Source organism: Arachis hypogaea, chromosome 18 (genome assembly GCF_003086295.3).
Source record: "Arachis hypogaea cultivar Tifrunner chromosome 18, arahy.Tifrunner.gnm2.J5K5, whole genome shotgun sequence".
NCBI classification, from domain to species: Eukaryota; Viridiplantae; Streptophyta; class Magnoliopsida; order Fabales; family Fabaceae; genus Arachis; species Arachis hypogaea.
Genome location: NC_092053.1, coordinates 117,411,505 through 117,425,529, shown reverse-complemented (window position 1 = coordinate 117,425,529; position 14,025 = coordinate 117,411,505). Strand labels below are relative to the sequence as shown.

The window sequence follows — 14,025 nt, the reverse complement described above, 5'->3', positions numbered from 1 at the left end:
TGTTTTCTAATGTACTAACTAGCTATAACATACATGAGTACATGAACTTCCTAGTTATTTGAACTTATTTGTAAATTTTTATCAAAAAATTATAAATAAATTATTATAAGAAATTGTAAAATTTTAAATTTTTTAAGTTTAGAAATTATTAAATTTAAATATTTGTTGAATTTTCAAACAATTTTAAGTTTACCGTCGGATTTACCGAAAAAAATCAGACGGTAACAAGCTCTAGAATTTCATCAATTAAAAGTTTATTTCTGCCGCTAAATCTACCGGTAATTAGCGACGGACAAAAAATCTGCCAGTAAACAGTTACCGGCGAAGTTTATACTGTCGAATTTATTCCGCTGTTAAATTCTATGGTAAACAGGTTATCGGCGGATTTTTTTAGTAAATCTACCAGTAAATTCGACAGTATCCGACGACTTTTTGGTAGTGTGTTTAAAATCAAATATGATCCTAATCTGTAACTTCTAGAAATGTGGGATGTATTACTTGACTCACAAGATTAGAGCAGAATATGGGGATATGACCTTGAAGGGAAAGAATAGAAAGAACGTGGGTTAAAACGGCGGTTATTTTTGGAAATTACGGCGCTTAGAACCGCCATTATTACCGAAAATGGCGCCTCCAAAAAACGCCGTTATTCTGGGTGCCATTCTGGTTATTACGGCGATTTTCAAAAAACCACCACAATTACCTGTGGATAAAACAGCAGTTTTTTTAGGGTTAAAATGGCAGTTTTTGAACAGCCGTTGTTTTTACCAGGATGTTGTGACATCACTTCTGTTTATAATAGCGGTTAGAAATCGCTGTTTTTACCATTATAACCGCCATTTTTTACCAGGTTATAATGGCATCTTTTGTGTTTAAAATGGCGGTTTCTAACCGCCGTTTTTACCAGGTTTTAATGGCATCTTTTGTGTTTAAAATGGCAGTTTCTAACCGCCGTTTTTATCAAAATATAATGGCATCAATTTCATTTAAAATGGCAGTTTTTAACCGCCACTTCTACCAGCGTATAATGGTGTCGTTTTCATTTAAATGGGGGTTTCTAACTGCCGTTTGTACCTAATTATGATGACAATTTTATGCTTTTTAAAATAAGATTGAAACCACCAATTTAAAGTGATTTTTTCGAAACTCACTTAAAAATCTCGTAATAACCAAAAGGCATAGCCATAAATCAAACATCATAAGATGATTTTTAATTCATACATGATCCAAAAGTCATAATCCAAGTCATAATTGAAATATCATAATCCAAAAACAAAGGTCAAAGTAACATTTTTCAATAATACGTCTTAACATATAATCCTTAATATACGTCTTAACATATCAAGCAAGGTCATGCTTCCTTGTTGCTTGCTCCAGAAGACCTACTTCCTAACTCTTTTGGTGATGGAATCTCACTCTCCTGATCCAATTCCTACAACGAAAATAGAGAAAAAGAAAAAAATTTGAGACTCCCTCTTTTAAAGGCATAATATTATGTATACTCAAATGTATCTTTAAGTTTTAATTTCTCATATTAAATATTGCATGCCCTGTATAGACAATTGGCATTGCTTGCTTTATTTTTTCTTTTTATTTCCCTTTTTGTTGGTTATTCCTCCAAGTAAGAGCCTCTCCAGTTTCACTAAAACTACAAAATTCACAACTAATTATTCTTAATACATAATCATAGCTAGAGAAATTTACCATCTTCAGTTTCCTGAGTTCTCTTTTGGCCATCTTCTCCCTCCATCTGCATTTGTAATATTTAAAAGCTATTTGGAAAGAGATTTTGAAAACTGATCGTGCTTGTAGCCGATCCTGATAGATATTACAATAGTCCAACTCAAATCATACCTGAATAATGATTGAGGCTTTAGTCTGTTTTCTATACTTGAACTCTTTATGGGATGCCACTGCCCTTAAAGCTGTTTGTAAGGTAAGAACTGATGCGTGGAGTTTCCTATATGATTTCCTAGCTTCATATCTGCGAGCATGCTTCTGAATTTTTATTGCAGCTGCTTTCCTACACATGTTCTGATAAAGTTTGCATGCAAGGTTTGCTGCACAATGTGTCACGCTTATTAACATATATATATTACTGCTTAACCATAGGATATTGCACCTATCATAAAAAAAGGTTTAGCTATTTAACTTGTAAAAAACCTCACCTTTGCACGCAGACTGCACGAATATGGTATTCGTCCGCAATAAAAGATAATGTTGTCGAGCTTGATAGGTTCGTACACACCGTTGGATAGTTTTTGCTGCATTGCTGAGTTACAAAGAAACTAATGCAAAACTGCTCAAAGCTGCAGAGCATGATAGGCTGAAAATGAGTTACAAAGAATTGAAAACAAGCGTAGGGTGCTTTCAATATCTTCCATTAATGAAGTCTAGTGGATGCACTTCTAAAACTACATATTACCTGTTGGTTTTAAAGCTTCCAAAGCCATATATATCAAGGGCTACATATTGCTACATGCGTGGGCCCAACACACATACATTACCATAAACAATCAATTTCACCAATCACCATTGTTGTTTGTTTCCCAACTCCGTGTGCTTAATTATATATCTATCCTGATTAGGATAAGAAAATAAAAGTCTACTCATACAACTACCTCTCAAACTCACTTCTGTATCTCTTCACCATTCATCTATCCTTTTATATATGCAATAATTATTTTCAAGATAACATACTAAGCAAACCTTTGTTGCGATGCTATATTCCTCAAGCAAGGGCTCTTTTGTCAAATGAATTTGCAAAGGATCATCAGTAGAAAGAGAGACACTCAGACCTCGCTGGAAAAACATGGGCAATCGATTGCGAGAATAGTCCAAGAAAAGTGAATTATTGCTAAGTGGTGACATTGCCAATCCAACCTAAAAAGATAACATGACTGCCATTAAAATTTTATCACAAATTTTTCAAGATTTACAACAAACGCAAAGTAAAGAGATAGTTTGCAGCTGCTGACTTGTCTTGTGATGCATTTGAAACTGATGACTTGTCTTGGGAGGAAGTTGCAGAAAAGTCAATCATTTTTGTGTTGTTTACCAACAACCAGTTTGGAAATTCCCCTGTCAATTTCCATCCAGTAATATCAACAATGGTTAATTCAGTTTGTATAAATATTAAAGAAAAATAACTAATTTGTTACGCAAAGTAAAGTACATACCTTAATGTTTCCAATCAACATAGTGACAAGAAGAAGGCCACTAGTTAATACAATAATGTTGAAAACAACTTCAAGCCATTCTGTTGTGCTCTCTAAGCTCCCAAATGTGCTGATCACATCAACATAGATAGATAAGTAACATTGAAGTACCATCAATCATAACATACATAATACGGTAGGAGGGTGTACCTGATAGTCATGAGGCCCCAGAAGATAGGGAAGAGGATCTTTTCCAAGCAGATATCATTGGTGACAAGTGGAAAAAAATAAAGTGAAGTGAAACAAGAAAAACCAAATTGAAAACAAATGCAGACAAAACACCTTGAGAATTAGCAAACCTGAGTCCCAAACTGAATCTTGAGAGAGAACACTCTTAATTTTGCCTCCACTCTTGGCACTTTCATCAGCTCCATAAAATACCAAAGCATAACAAGAACATGAAAATATTACACAGGTGGGTCCTTAGCTTGAACTAACAAATACCAAAATAGCCTTTTTTATAAGTCAATTTTTGAAGACACAAACACTTGAATCAATTAGCTTATCAATTAACAGAGGAACCTCTTATAAGTTCAATATATGTTCCCCTCACAATGAACAATTTTCTTTTCATGATTACTCTATATAAAGAAAACAAAGAAATCATGTCCTTGCTGGATTCACATTGGGAGCTAAGCTAGTTTTGAATTTCAAAATTTCAGAATGATGAACATGCAGTAGTTATAATAATAAGCACCAAAGAATCATCATCTATTTAGGTTAATTGTGTGATATGTCCAGTATTCAAAATCAGAACAAAATGTGTTGGTGTCTTGTACTTAAGATATATCTAACATGGAAACAGAGAAAGCATTATCATGTGTAAGAAATACATATAAATTAAATGTTTAGCACCGTAATATTTGAAAGTGCAACGCGCTTAACTAAGGTCTTATAGTTGTCTGAGGAAACATGATACTTTGCATCCCTCTGATGCACCAGATCTGGCCTCACCACCCCAGGCTTCACCCCTTGTGGTGACATCATTAGTGTTGGTGCACCCAGTGGAACCCTATCTCCTGCACCAATAATAACACACAAAACTAAGCTTAATTGAACTCCTACAATATAATAACACAAAGATTGTTAATCTCTGTCAGCCTGCCAAGTACACAAGAATTTTCCATAGGATTTAGCAAGGTTTTCAAGCTCAGGCATGGCAATCATCTCTGGAACTCTTGGGCTTATTAATAGACCCAACTTGACCTGCACTATCCAAATCAGTCTAAGATAAAATATTTATGACATAGGGAAACAAAATAAAAATAGAGAATGAAAGTGAAAAACCTCATAAGCATGAGAGTGCCAAAGCATCTTCTCCTCGTCAGGCAGATCTTCAAAGATCCTATCAGAAATGATGTACTCCACACCTGGCACGCATTCATATGGAGTGAACGAGTTAGATTAAATAACAAAAAGAAACATGCATGCATGATGCATGGGAAGTGAGGGAGTAATTAGACCGAGAAGGCGGGCGTTGGCGTCGTCGGAGTCATAGACAGCGCACTGGAGGAAGTCTTGGTTGAGGCGGGAGCAGTAGTGGTGAGTCTCGATCTGGCAAGACATGTCGTGGCTGTAGATGGTGAAGGAGCAAACGTGGTGGCTGAACTGCTTCACGGGTTTGAGGGACTGAAGCATCATGGCGCCTTTGTAAGGTATGAACATATAAATGACAATCTTGTCAAGTTTCAAACATAGTAAAGCTTCCTTCAATTTTCTAGTGCTCAATCTTCAAGTTAGTGAATGAAGATGTTTCATTTCCTTCTTTTGTTTATTTTCTTTTCCTTTAAGTAACATGAGTTGGAACAACACTATATTGTTTCCTAGTTTCATCACTTCTAAAACAAATTTGTTGAAATCAAATTGGGTTATTCTTTATTGCAGAATTATGTTCAATCATTGCTGTCACTGGCACAGCGGTAAAATAATAAACCAGTGAAAGTTAAATTGAATATAACTAACGGCTTTTCATTCAAGAAAGTGAAGTAAATTTCTTACTTGGTTCACAAAGCTCACTAGACCTGCCAATCTCTCCATTGCAGTAGAATGTTTGGAGTGTTAGTTTGTTCTTCAAGTTGTCCTGCTGCTACAGATTCTAAAACCATTTGTTGAAGTTTGTCCATGCCTTGTGAAAGAGCATCTTCTGCTTGCTGACAAGATTTTCCAAGGTTGCTTATGTCTGACCTTTGTTGCTCTGTCATGGTTTCAATCCTAGGGACCGGAATTTGCAATCAAAACGATTTTTTTTAATTATTAATAATGCATCATATCACCATTTACATGCAAAACTGGTGCTCTCATTCACAATGAGGAAGCTTTCTCAACATCTTTTATTTAACTAGATAGTAAGCATCACCTTTAGAATTTCTGAGGGGCAAAAGCCTCCAATCCAGAAGAAAAATTGTTCAAACACCTTTATGATCTTTTATATACCTCTGCATCAGCAAGAAAATTAAAAATTGAAAGCCAAAATACACACTTACATCATTCAAACATTAACACAACATTCATGGAACAGATTAGCAGTGCTTTGTGTCTCTTCATTATTGCATTTAACCATCATTCAAACACTTACATCAGAAAATACACGCAAGCCATGTTTTGTACTAATTTCGGACAAATGACGCAGATTAATCAGTTCAATAGAACATATTAGACTAAATAAAATTAGAAGCAAAAAAATAACAACACAACAGAAAATACAGCAGTAACAAACTAACAACAACAACATCACAAAAGATCAATGAAAGTTAAAAACACAATAATAAAAACAGAACCAGCATTCTTTGTTTCTTCCTACTAGAGCATGAAGTAGATCTAAAAGAACGAAGAGTTACCTATTAGAAGTGATAGAGATCGCGAAACCAAACTATAGAAGCTTGCTGAAGGCAGCAACAACGGCGTTGCTTGCCACGGCGAGGAGATGAGCCAGATTGAAAACGGTGTTGCTTGCGATGGCGCAGAGATTAATGACGGCGATGAGATGAACGGAATCTTCATATCAAATCCAAATCATAAAAGCTCGCTGAAGGAGGAGAACGCGCCGCCAGAGGAGATCGTCGCTGGAGACTGCGTTTCAGTTCACAGCACACAATCTCGTCGGAGGAGAATGCCGAGAAAATCGTCGCCGGAGCAGTCGCTGGTGCAGAACGTTGCCGGAGCATAGCATAGATCGTCGTTTTTGGATTTGACGGTGGTGACAACGCGTGTTAGGGTTTTCCTTGTTGGGGGAACACATTCAATTTAAGATATTTGGGTTTTCCTTGCTTTTCGGTTTTCCTTCGTTTGGGCCTTTTTTTTTAACAATGTGCTCTGATAATGGCAGTTTTAACCGCCAAAATTACCAAAAATTGGCATTTTATTCAAATTAATTATGGCAGCATCATAAAATGCCATAATACTTGCATATTACGTCGGTTTTAAAGAACCACCGTAATATAAATGCCATTTTAAACCTCATTTTTTGTAGTGGTGATCATATGCAAGGTTCTAAAAACCAGACCGGACCGGCCGGTTCGATCGGTTTAACCGTCAATCGGCGATGCAAGCGGTCAGGTCCTCCTCTAATAACCGTTGGAGAGAAAACCGCAAAGAAACCTGTGAACCGGCTAAAAATTGGCTGGTTGGGCCGGACCGGTGACCGGCCGGTTCTTTTAAAACAGTAAAACGACGCCGTTTTTAATCATTTAAAAAAATAAAAAATGAAACCCGACCCGGTTACCACTCGAGAACCAACCCCCTTCTTCCCCCATTCATTCATCTCAGTCTCTCACTAACGGTGAACCCTAGCATTCCCAAATCCCAGCCCAGTAGCCACCGCCGTCGCCGGGGTTCTCAGGTCGTCAGCACCACCGCCGTCGCCTGGTCTCTTCCCACGTTCATTCATCTCAGTCTCACTCCACACGTGAACGCTGAACCACTGAACCCTAGCCCTCTGAAGCATTCCCAGCCCAGTAGCCCTCCATCATCCCCGCGGTCCTTAGGTCGTCAGCGCCACCGCCATCGCCTGGTCCTCAGCACCGCCGCTTCGTCTTCGCTGGCCTCTCGCTTCGTCTTCGCTGGCCTCTCGCTTCGTCTTCGCTGGTCTTCGCTTTGTCAGCACCCAGGTGAGTGACTCCTCTGTTTCATCTTCTATGTTAGAATGTATGGTTCTGATTCCAGAACGCCTAATGTTGATGTTTTTGTGTTTTGCTGCTTTGTATTTGTTAATTTGTTGAATGGCTGAATGCTTTGTATTTGTTAATTTGTTAGAATGGCTGAATGTTCTGATTCCATTTTCTGTTTTGCAATATTGTTGAATGGTTGAATGCTCTAGGCAGAATTGTGTTGTGTTGAATACTTGAATGGCTAAATGTTGTAGGCAGAATTGAGTTGTGTTGAATGGCTTAATGCTGTAGGCAGAATTGCCTTGTATTGAATGGCTGAATGCTGTAGGCAGATATGGGCTTGTCTCTTGTATTGTGGTTAAGAACATGCTGTTAATTTTCATTGTGTTTGGCTCCTGCTTTAGGTTAAGAACATGGTTAATTTTCATGCTGTTAATTTTCATTGTTAATTTTCATTGTTAATTTTCATTGTGTTGTGGCTGTTTTTAATTTCATTGTGTTGTGGGTGTTATTAATTTTAGTTATGGAAAATAGTATTAATCAAGAAGCAACTGCTGATAACAATGCTTCTGTGAATAATAACATGCTTGTCGATCCTCCTATTTCGAATGATGATGCTGCTAATCCTAATTCCCGTAGTGCTAACGATAGTCAGTCAGAAGGTTCTTCTAACCTATGAGAAAAAACAGATTTAGCTTGGAAATATGTTGCTTTACAAATGGTGAATGGAAAACCACAATATCAATGTTTATTTTGTCTACAAGTTTTCAATGGAGGTGGAATTCACAGGATGAAGAAACATCTAGCAAAGATTACTGGAAATGTGAAAAAATGTCCTAAAGTTCCATATGATGTGGAAAAACAGATGGAAAGTTTGTTGAAAGAAATTCAGACCAACAAAAAGAAAAGAAAAGTAAGTTTTGGTGAAGAGGGTGGTGATGAGGTAGAGGATGCGATTGATGAGGAAATAGCTCAAGAAGAACAGGAACAGCAACGTACTTCGAGTCAGCAAGGAGTTGGAGGCGATCCAAAGAAAAAAGCCAGTCATTCATCCTATGTTTGCACCAAGAACAACTCCAGGAGCTCAACCAAGTATTAAAAGTGTTTTGCAAAACAAAGAGGCAATACACGAGGTTGATAAACGGTTTGCTCGATGGCTTTTGGATTGTAAAATTCCGTTTAATGCTGTGATGTCGCCATTTTTCCAAGATATGTTGGATGGTGTTGCTGGTATTGGACCTGGTTACAAGGGGCCTTCTTATGATAAGTTAAGGGTTCATTTGTTGGCTGATCTTAAAAGAGAAAGTAAAATGCTAGTTGATAGTTATAGGAGTGCATGGAAGGAAACTGGATGTACCCTCATGGCTGATGGTTGGACAGATCAAAGACAAAGAACGTTAATCAATTTCTTGGTGTATTGTTCTAAAGGTTTGTGCTTTGTCAAAGATATGCTTTTATTACTATTTAACTTTTGAGTTTGGATTTTGATAAGATCATATGTATTTGGTTGATAATATTTTATGTAGTGTTTTAAATTTCGAAGATATTTTAAGATTTATATTAACTTATAATTATATTTTAGGGTGTTTATTTATAATTTATTTATTATTCTATTCTAAAACGATTTTTCCGGTTGAACCACCGGTTGGACCGGTTAAATCAATAAACCAATAAACCAATGACTAGAGCAGTTTGATAACCGATTCGATTTTCTGAACCTTGATCATATGTAATTACTAAAGAGCTCTCATGAACTAAAGGTTTTTCTTTATAAATACTAGAATCAAATAACTAAAATAGAGACTTTCATTCAACACCACAAATGACAAATTCTACAAAATTTTCAGTTATACTAATACAACAGAAGATTATAGAGTGCAAGTATATGTGAGTGTTAGAGGTCGATTCATTTTTGTTTCTTATTTTTTTTATTTAAGCATTTTCTTTCTAATTAGTTCTTTGTTTCTATTTCTAGCTTTGTTCTTCATTTTACTTTCTAGTGTTTATTCATTTTCCATTTCTTCTTTTCGATTCTTAGTTTTATTTCAAGTCTATTTTGATTTTATTTTCGATTCTTAATTTTATTTTAAGTCTATTTTGATTTTACTTTCATCTTTGTTCATGTTAAACATTTGTTTATCTAACTTTACTATTAATACTACAAAAGTCAGATTATTTTTCCACTTAGGGCTTGTTTGGGTGAGCTTTTGAGAAAAGATATTTTTTCGAGTTATCTTTTTTTAAAAGATCTTATAGAGAAGTAAAAGTAATTTTATGTTTGGATATCTCATGTAAAAAGGTCTTTTTATCTATCAATTATGTTTGGGTATAACAATATAAAAGTACTTTTTTGTTCATTTATTACACGAAAAACATCTTTTTTTTAAGGAAAAAAGATCTTTTAAAAAAAGATGTAAATTACAGCTTCTCAAAAAAGATCTTTTTTTGATTTTACTAGTGCTTTTACTTTTACTACTAAAAATTTGCCAAACACGTTAAAAAATAAAAAAAGATCTTTTTTTAACAAAATAATGGCGCCCAAACATGCACTTACTGCAAAATTTATTTCGACATTAAAGTCGATAAGTTTTGGATTGAGCTCTTTTTTTAAAGGAGTTGTATCTACTCCTAAATTACGATTAACCTAAATTACGATTAGTAATACAAACTTAATCGACATTCTGTGTCGAAGTCAAATAAAAATAAAACGAAACAGAACTTCAATTCAATTAATAATCCATTCAAACGAAGGATAACAGACAATGCAAATCATTTATATTATTCTTCGCGACAAGTTCACAACCCAGATTATATTAATAAGATAAGCACACACTTTATTAACTTTATGCCCAAACAACTTTTTTATTGTTATTATTATTAATTGTTGTAGCTTATGCCTCGAGAAGATGAGCATCGATGTCTTTAGTAAATTTGTCAAAGTATTCCATGTAGCCATATGGAGCTTCAACATCATCATTGACCTTCTCATATTCAACGATCCATTTAGCCGAACCACTTCCATTATTATTGTTCTCAATCACTTGAAAAATAACCTTAAAGGCCTTGTAGCGTTGATCGATATCTCCATCAAAGAGTTTGAATATGACTATTTTGTTCTTCTCATCAATGCTTTCAATAGTCTCTTTGGATGTAGTTACTTTACCGTCTGTCAATGTAAAACATCAACACATTTAAATATAATTATACTCTTGATAAATAAGTCATTTTGATTTTAATGTCTATAAAATATTAAAAAAAAAGGCTATTTGTATGTTCACCCAAATTTTATCCTTACATTTTTTAAACCCGTGCATTTTCTCGCTCGTGGTCTTTTCTTTTAACGTTTTTCCCCTTTTCAGTTCATCTTCTTCATTTGGCAACATTAACATTATTATTATTGTGCTCTTTTGTTTTTTCTTCTTTTTATATATAAATTATCATTTATTTTAGAACGTTTTATTTTTTTGAAAAATAATAAAAACTAACACTTTTTATCAATATTAACTAATTGTTTATAATATTTTGAGTTATTAAACTTTATTTTTATACAGCTAGGATTTAAAGTCTCAAATTTCGTATTTAATATTTAAAAAAAATATCTTTGTCGGTTAAATATTCACATAAAATCATAAATTATAGAGTAAAGTATCGTTTTTGTCTCCAACGTTTGGGGTAAGTCCCAAAGTTGTCCCTAACATTTCAATCATTCTATTTAAGTCTCTAACGTTTCAAAACTGACTCAATGTTGTCCTGCCATTAGGGATCCATTAACAGAATTGACGGTGAGACAAAATTGAGACGATTTTGAAATGTTGGGGACTTAAATAGGACGAAAACGAACGTTGAGGACAAAAATGATACATAGAAATAAATTTTAATTTTATCCTTCAATAATATCAATTTTTTACTATACATAGTATTCAATTATTTTTTAATCATATATAAGTAAATTACACTTAATCATATTACTTTCATTTTAAATAAATTAATTTTTTTTATAATTTTACTCTTAAAGATTTTTAGTTATCATAAAATGTTTGTAGAATGACTAGTATATAAACTTATAGAAAAGAAAAAATAATATATATATATATATATATATATATATAAAATAAAATATAAATTATACTTTTTGTCTCTAATGTATCAAAATTATTTAAAATTATAAAAAAATAAATTTATTTAAAATGAAAATAATGTGATTAAGTGTAATTTATTTAGATGTAATTAAAAAATAATTAAATACTATGTACAGTAAAAAATTAATATTATTGAAAGATAAAATTAAATTAAAATTTATTTTTATGTATCGTTTTTGTCTCTAACGTTTTTGTCCTATTTAAGTCCTTAACGTTTTAAAATCGTTTCAATTTTGTCCCGCCGTCAATTCTGTTAACGGATCCCTAACGGCAGGACAACATTGAATTAATTTTGAAACGTTAGAGACTTAAATAGGACGATTGAAACGTTAGGGACAATTTTAGAACTTACCCCAAACGTTGGGGATAAAAACGATACTTTACTCTAAATTATATTAGTCATGTAGCATTCTTTCAAATTTTTTTTTTCAAGTTATCACTTATCACATCTTTTTCAACGATTTGCACATTTTTTTTTAAGTTACTACAAGCTTTTTTTAGAAAATAGAAAATATGTACATTTTTAGATGAAATATGAGAATAAAATTAGTGAGATCCTAAGAATGTTTGCTTTGATTTCGGTCCTACCTTCTTCTAAATTTTTATGCTTATTATAATTATTAACCTATGAAACACGGATATTTTGCTAAATTGTTATGTATGTGTGTTGAACACATTTCGAATATAACACTCATCGACACTCATTCGAAACGTGTGTCTATCATATATAACCGTGTTTTAATTAAAAATAAAAAAATTTCGCCAGACATACTTAAACACACTTAAATACCGTCACGTATCAGCATATCCAACATTATTCTTAACATGTATTTTTGAAATAAATTTAGAAATAGTGTATATTATTATTTATTAAAGTAAAAAAATATTTTAAATACTTTATATAATTAAAATAAGACTTTAAAAATAATTAAAAAATTAATTTATATTTTAATATCATTAAAATATTAAAATATCATTACGATTTATCTAAAAAATATATTTTATCTATATATATATTTCTGAGTCTTATAAGATTTTAAAATTCGTGTGTCGGCGTGTCCCGTATCGTGTCGCGTCTCGTGTCCGTGTCAATGTCCATGCATCATAAGTATTAACATATTAAAAAGTTTGTTAATTCTTTTGTAATTATAATTATAATTATAACTAAATCCATTCAACACGAAATCTAAGCAATAAAGAGAAAAAAAAACCTTAATATTTTAAAAAATAGCCATCAATACCAACTAAGAAATTAGAGGAAAACTAAAGTGACTCATATATTTTTTGGATCAAAAACATATTTCTGAAAACCAAAGAATTAAGAAAAAAATAATGTTAAAAATTTTATTTTTTTCGATATAACATAAACTAAATTTTTGAAAATTATTTTTTTAATTTTAAATTTTAAATCATAAATTTGTTATTCTAAATTTTAAATTATAAACTATAAATTCTAAGTTCTTTAAAAAATATAAATTAATAGTGTTAGAATTGATTCTAATTGATCTTAATTATATTCTAACAAATAGAATTTAAAAAAATAGTTAAAGTTAACTAATTATAAATTTGTTGCATGAAAATCAAGATCAATAAATGCAAAATAAAAAAAGAAAGAAAGAATGAAGAAGAATGATTAATTAATCCAAATTAAAAAAAGGACAAACTATTCACCTTATAGCTTTGAGATCACCTCAATTTTCTCAGATTCTATAGACTATACAACAAATTACTTTTATCTTGTATACCTATCTACAACGATATTAATTATCCATTTCGTAAAATATAATAACATGGAGTACGTTATTACCTATGACATAAGTCCAGTGTTTGACCGAACCACCGACGCTGTGCCAGTCATCACCTTCATGCAGCTTGCCAGCATGCACTCTTTCACAAATGTTTTGAACATGGTGCATTTTCTTTGTCACGAGGTCGAAGAACTTTGAAGCAGGTGAGTGGATTGCTATTTCAGTGCTAAGCTTACCAGTTAGTGCCATCTCTTAACTAAAAAGGAAACAACTAATATGAAGTAGGAACAAATTAATACGAGATCAGAGATGCATGGGAAGAGGGAAGTAGAGCACTCAGCCTTCTAGGACTTTATATAGAAATACAAGCCTCCTATTATATTGTCAAGTAGCTACCCACAATTAATATTATTGCTGATTAGTTTAAATAATAAATTTCATCACAAAAGAATTATTTTTTAGAGAAAGATAAATAGGTCTTTAATCTTTTGGATCGCTGATATTTAAGTTTTGGAAGATTTAAAAATATATTTAAGTCTCTGACTTTTTGAAAACTTGAACATATTGATTTCTGGGTCTAATTTGTCCTATTTTAAAATTTTTCCATGTGTGCATCTATATATGGGTCACTGTCAGAATAAAAAAACCATGTTTGACTTTTTTTTAGTCTAACAGAATCAAAAAATCGATGTGTCTAGATTTTGAAAAAGTTAAAAATTTAAGTGTCTATGAGCCAAAAAGTCAAAGCTCTATTTGTTCTTTTCTCCTATTTTTTTAACACAATATTTTTCATTTTAATAAATTAAGTACTAAT

At 32.7% G+C, this 14,025-nt stretch overlaps 1 protein-coding gene and 1 pseudogene across 1 annotated transcript; both read right to left on the bottom strand.

Moving 5' to 3' along the window:
* Positions 1–4,058: 4,058 nt before the first annotated feature.
* LOC112773286 (oil body-associated protein 2A-like) lies at positions 4,059–5,419 on the bottom strand (annotated as a pseudogene).
* Positions 5,420–10,027: 4,608 nt separating this feature from the next.
* Positions 10,028–13,564, bottom strand: LOC112771851 (MLP-like protein 43). Its single transcript, XM_025816670.2, has 2 exons — positions 13,271–13,564; positions 10,028–10,490 (listed from the first exon to the last, which is right to left on the bottom strand). Exons 1-2 carry the CDS (start codon positions 13,458–13,460, stop codon positions 10,216–10,218), a joined length of 465 nt encoding a protein of 154 aa, XP_025672455.1. The 5' UTR covers positions 13,461–13,564; the 3' UTR covers positions 10,028–10,215.
* Positions 13,565–14,025: the final 461 nt, after the last annotated feature.

Excerpts from the sequence above, each read along its gene's own strand:
- LOC112771851 (XM_025816670.2), bottom strand. The coding sequence starts at position 13,460 with ATGGCACTAACTGGTAAGCTTAGCACTGAAATAGCAATCCACTCACCT. Across the intron at positions 10,491-13,270 it reads ACACTGGACTTATGTCATAG|ACGGTAAAGTAACTACATCC; the intron begins GTAATAACGTAC and ends TTACATTGACAG.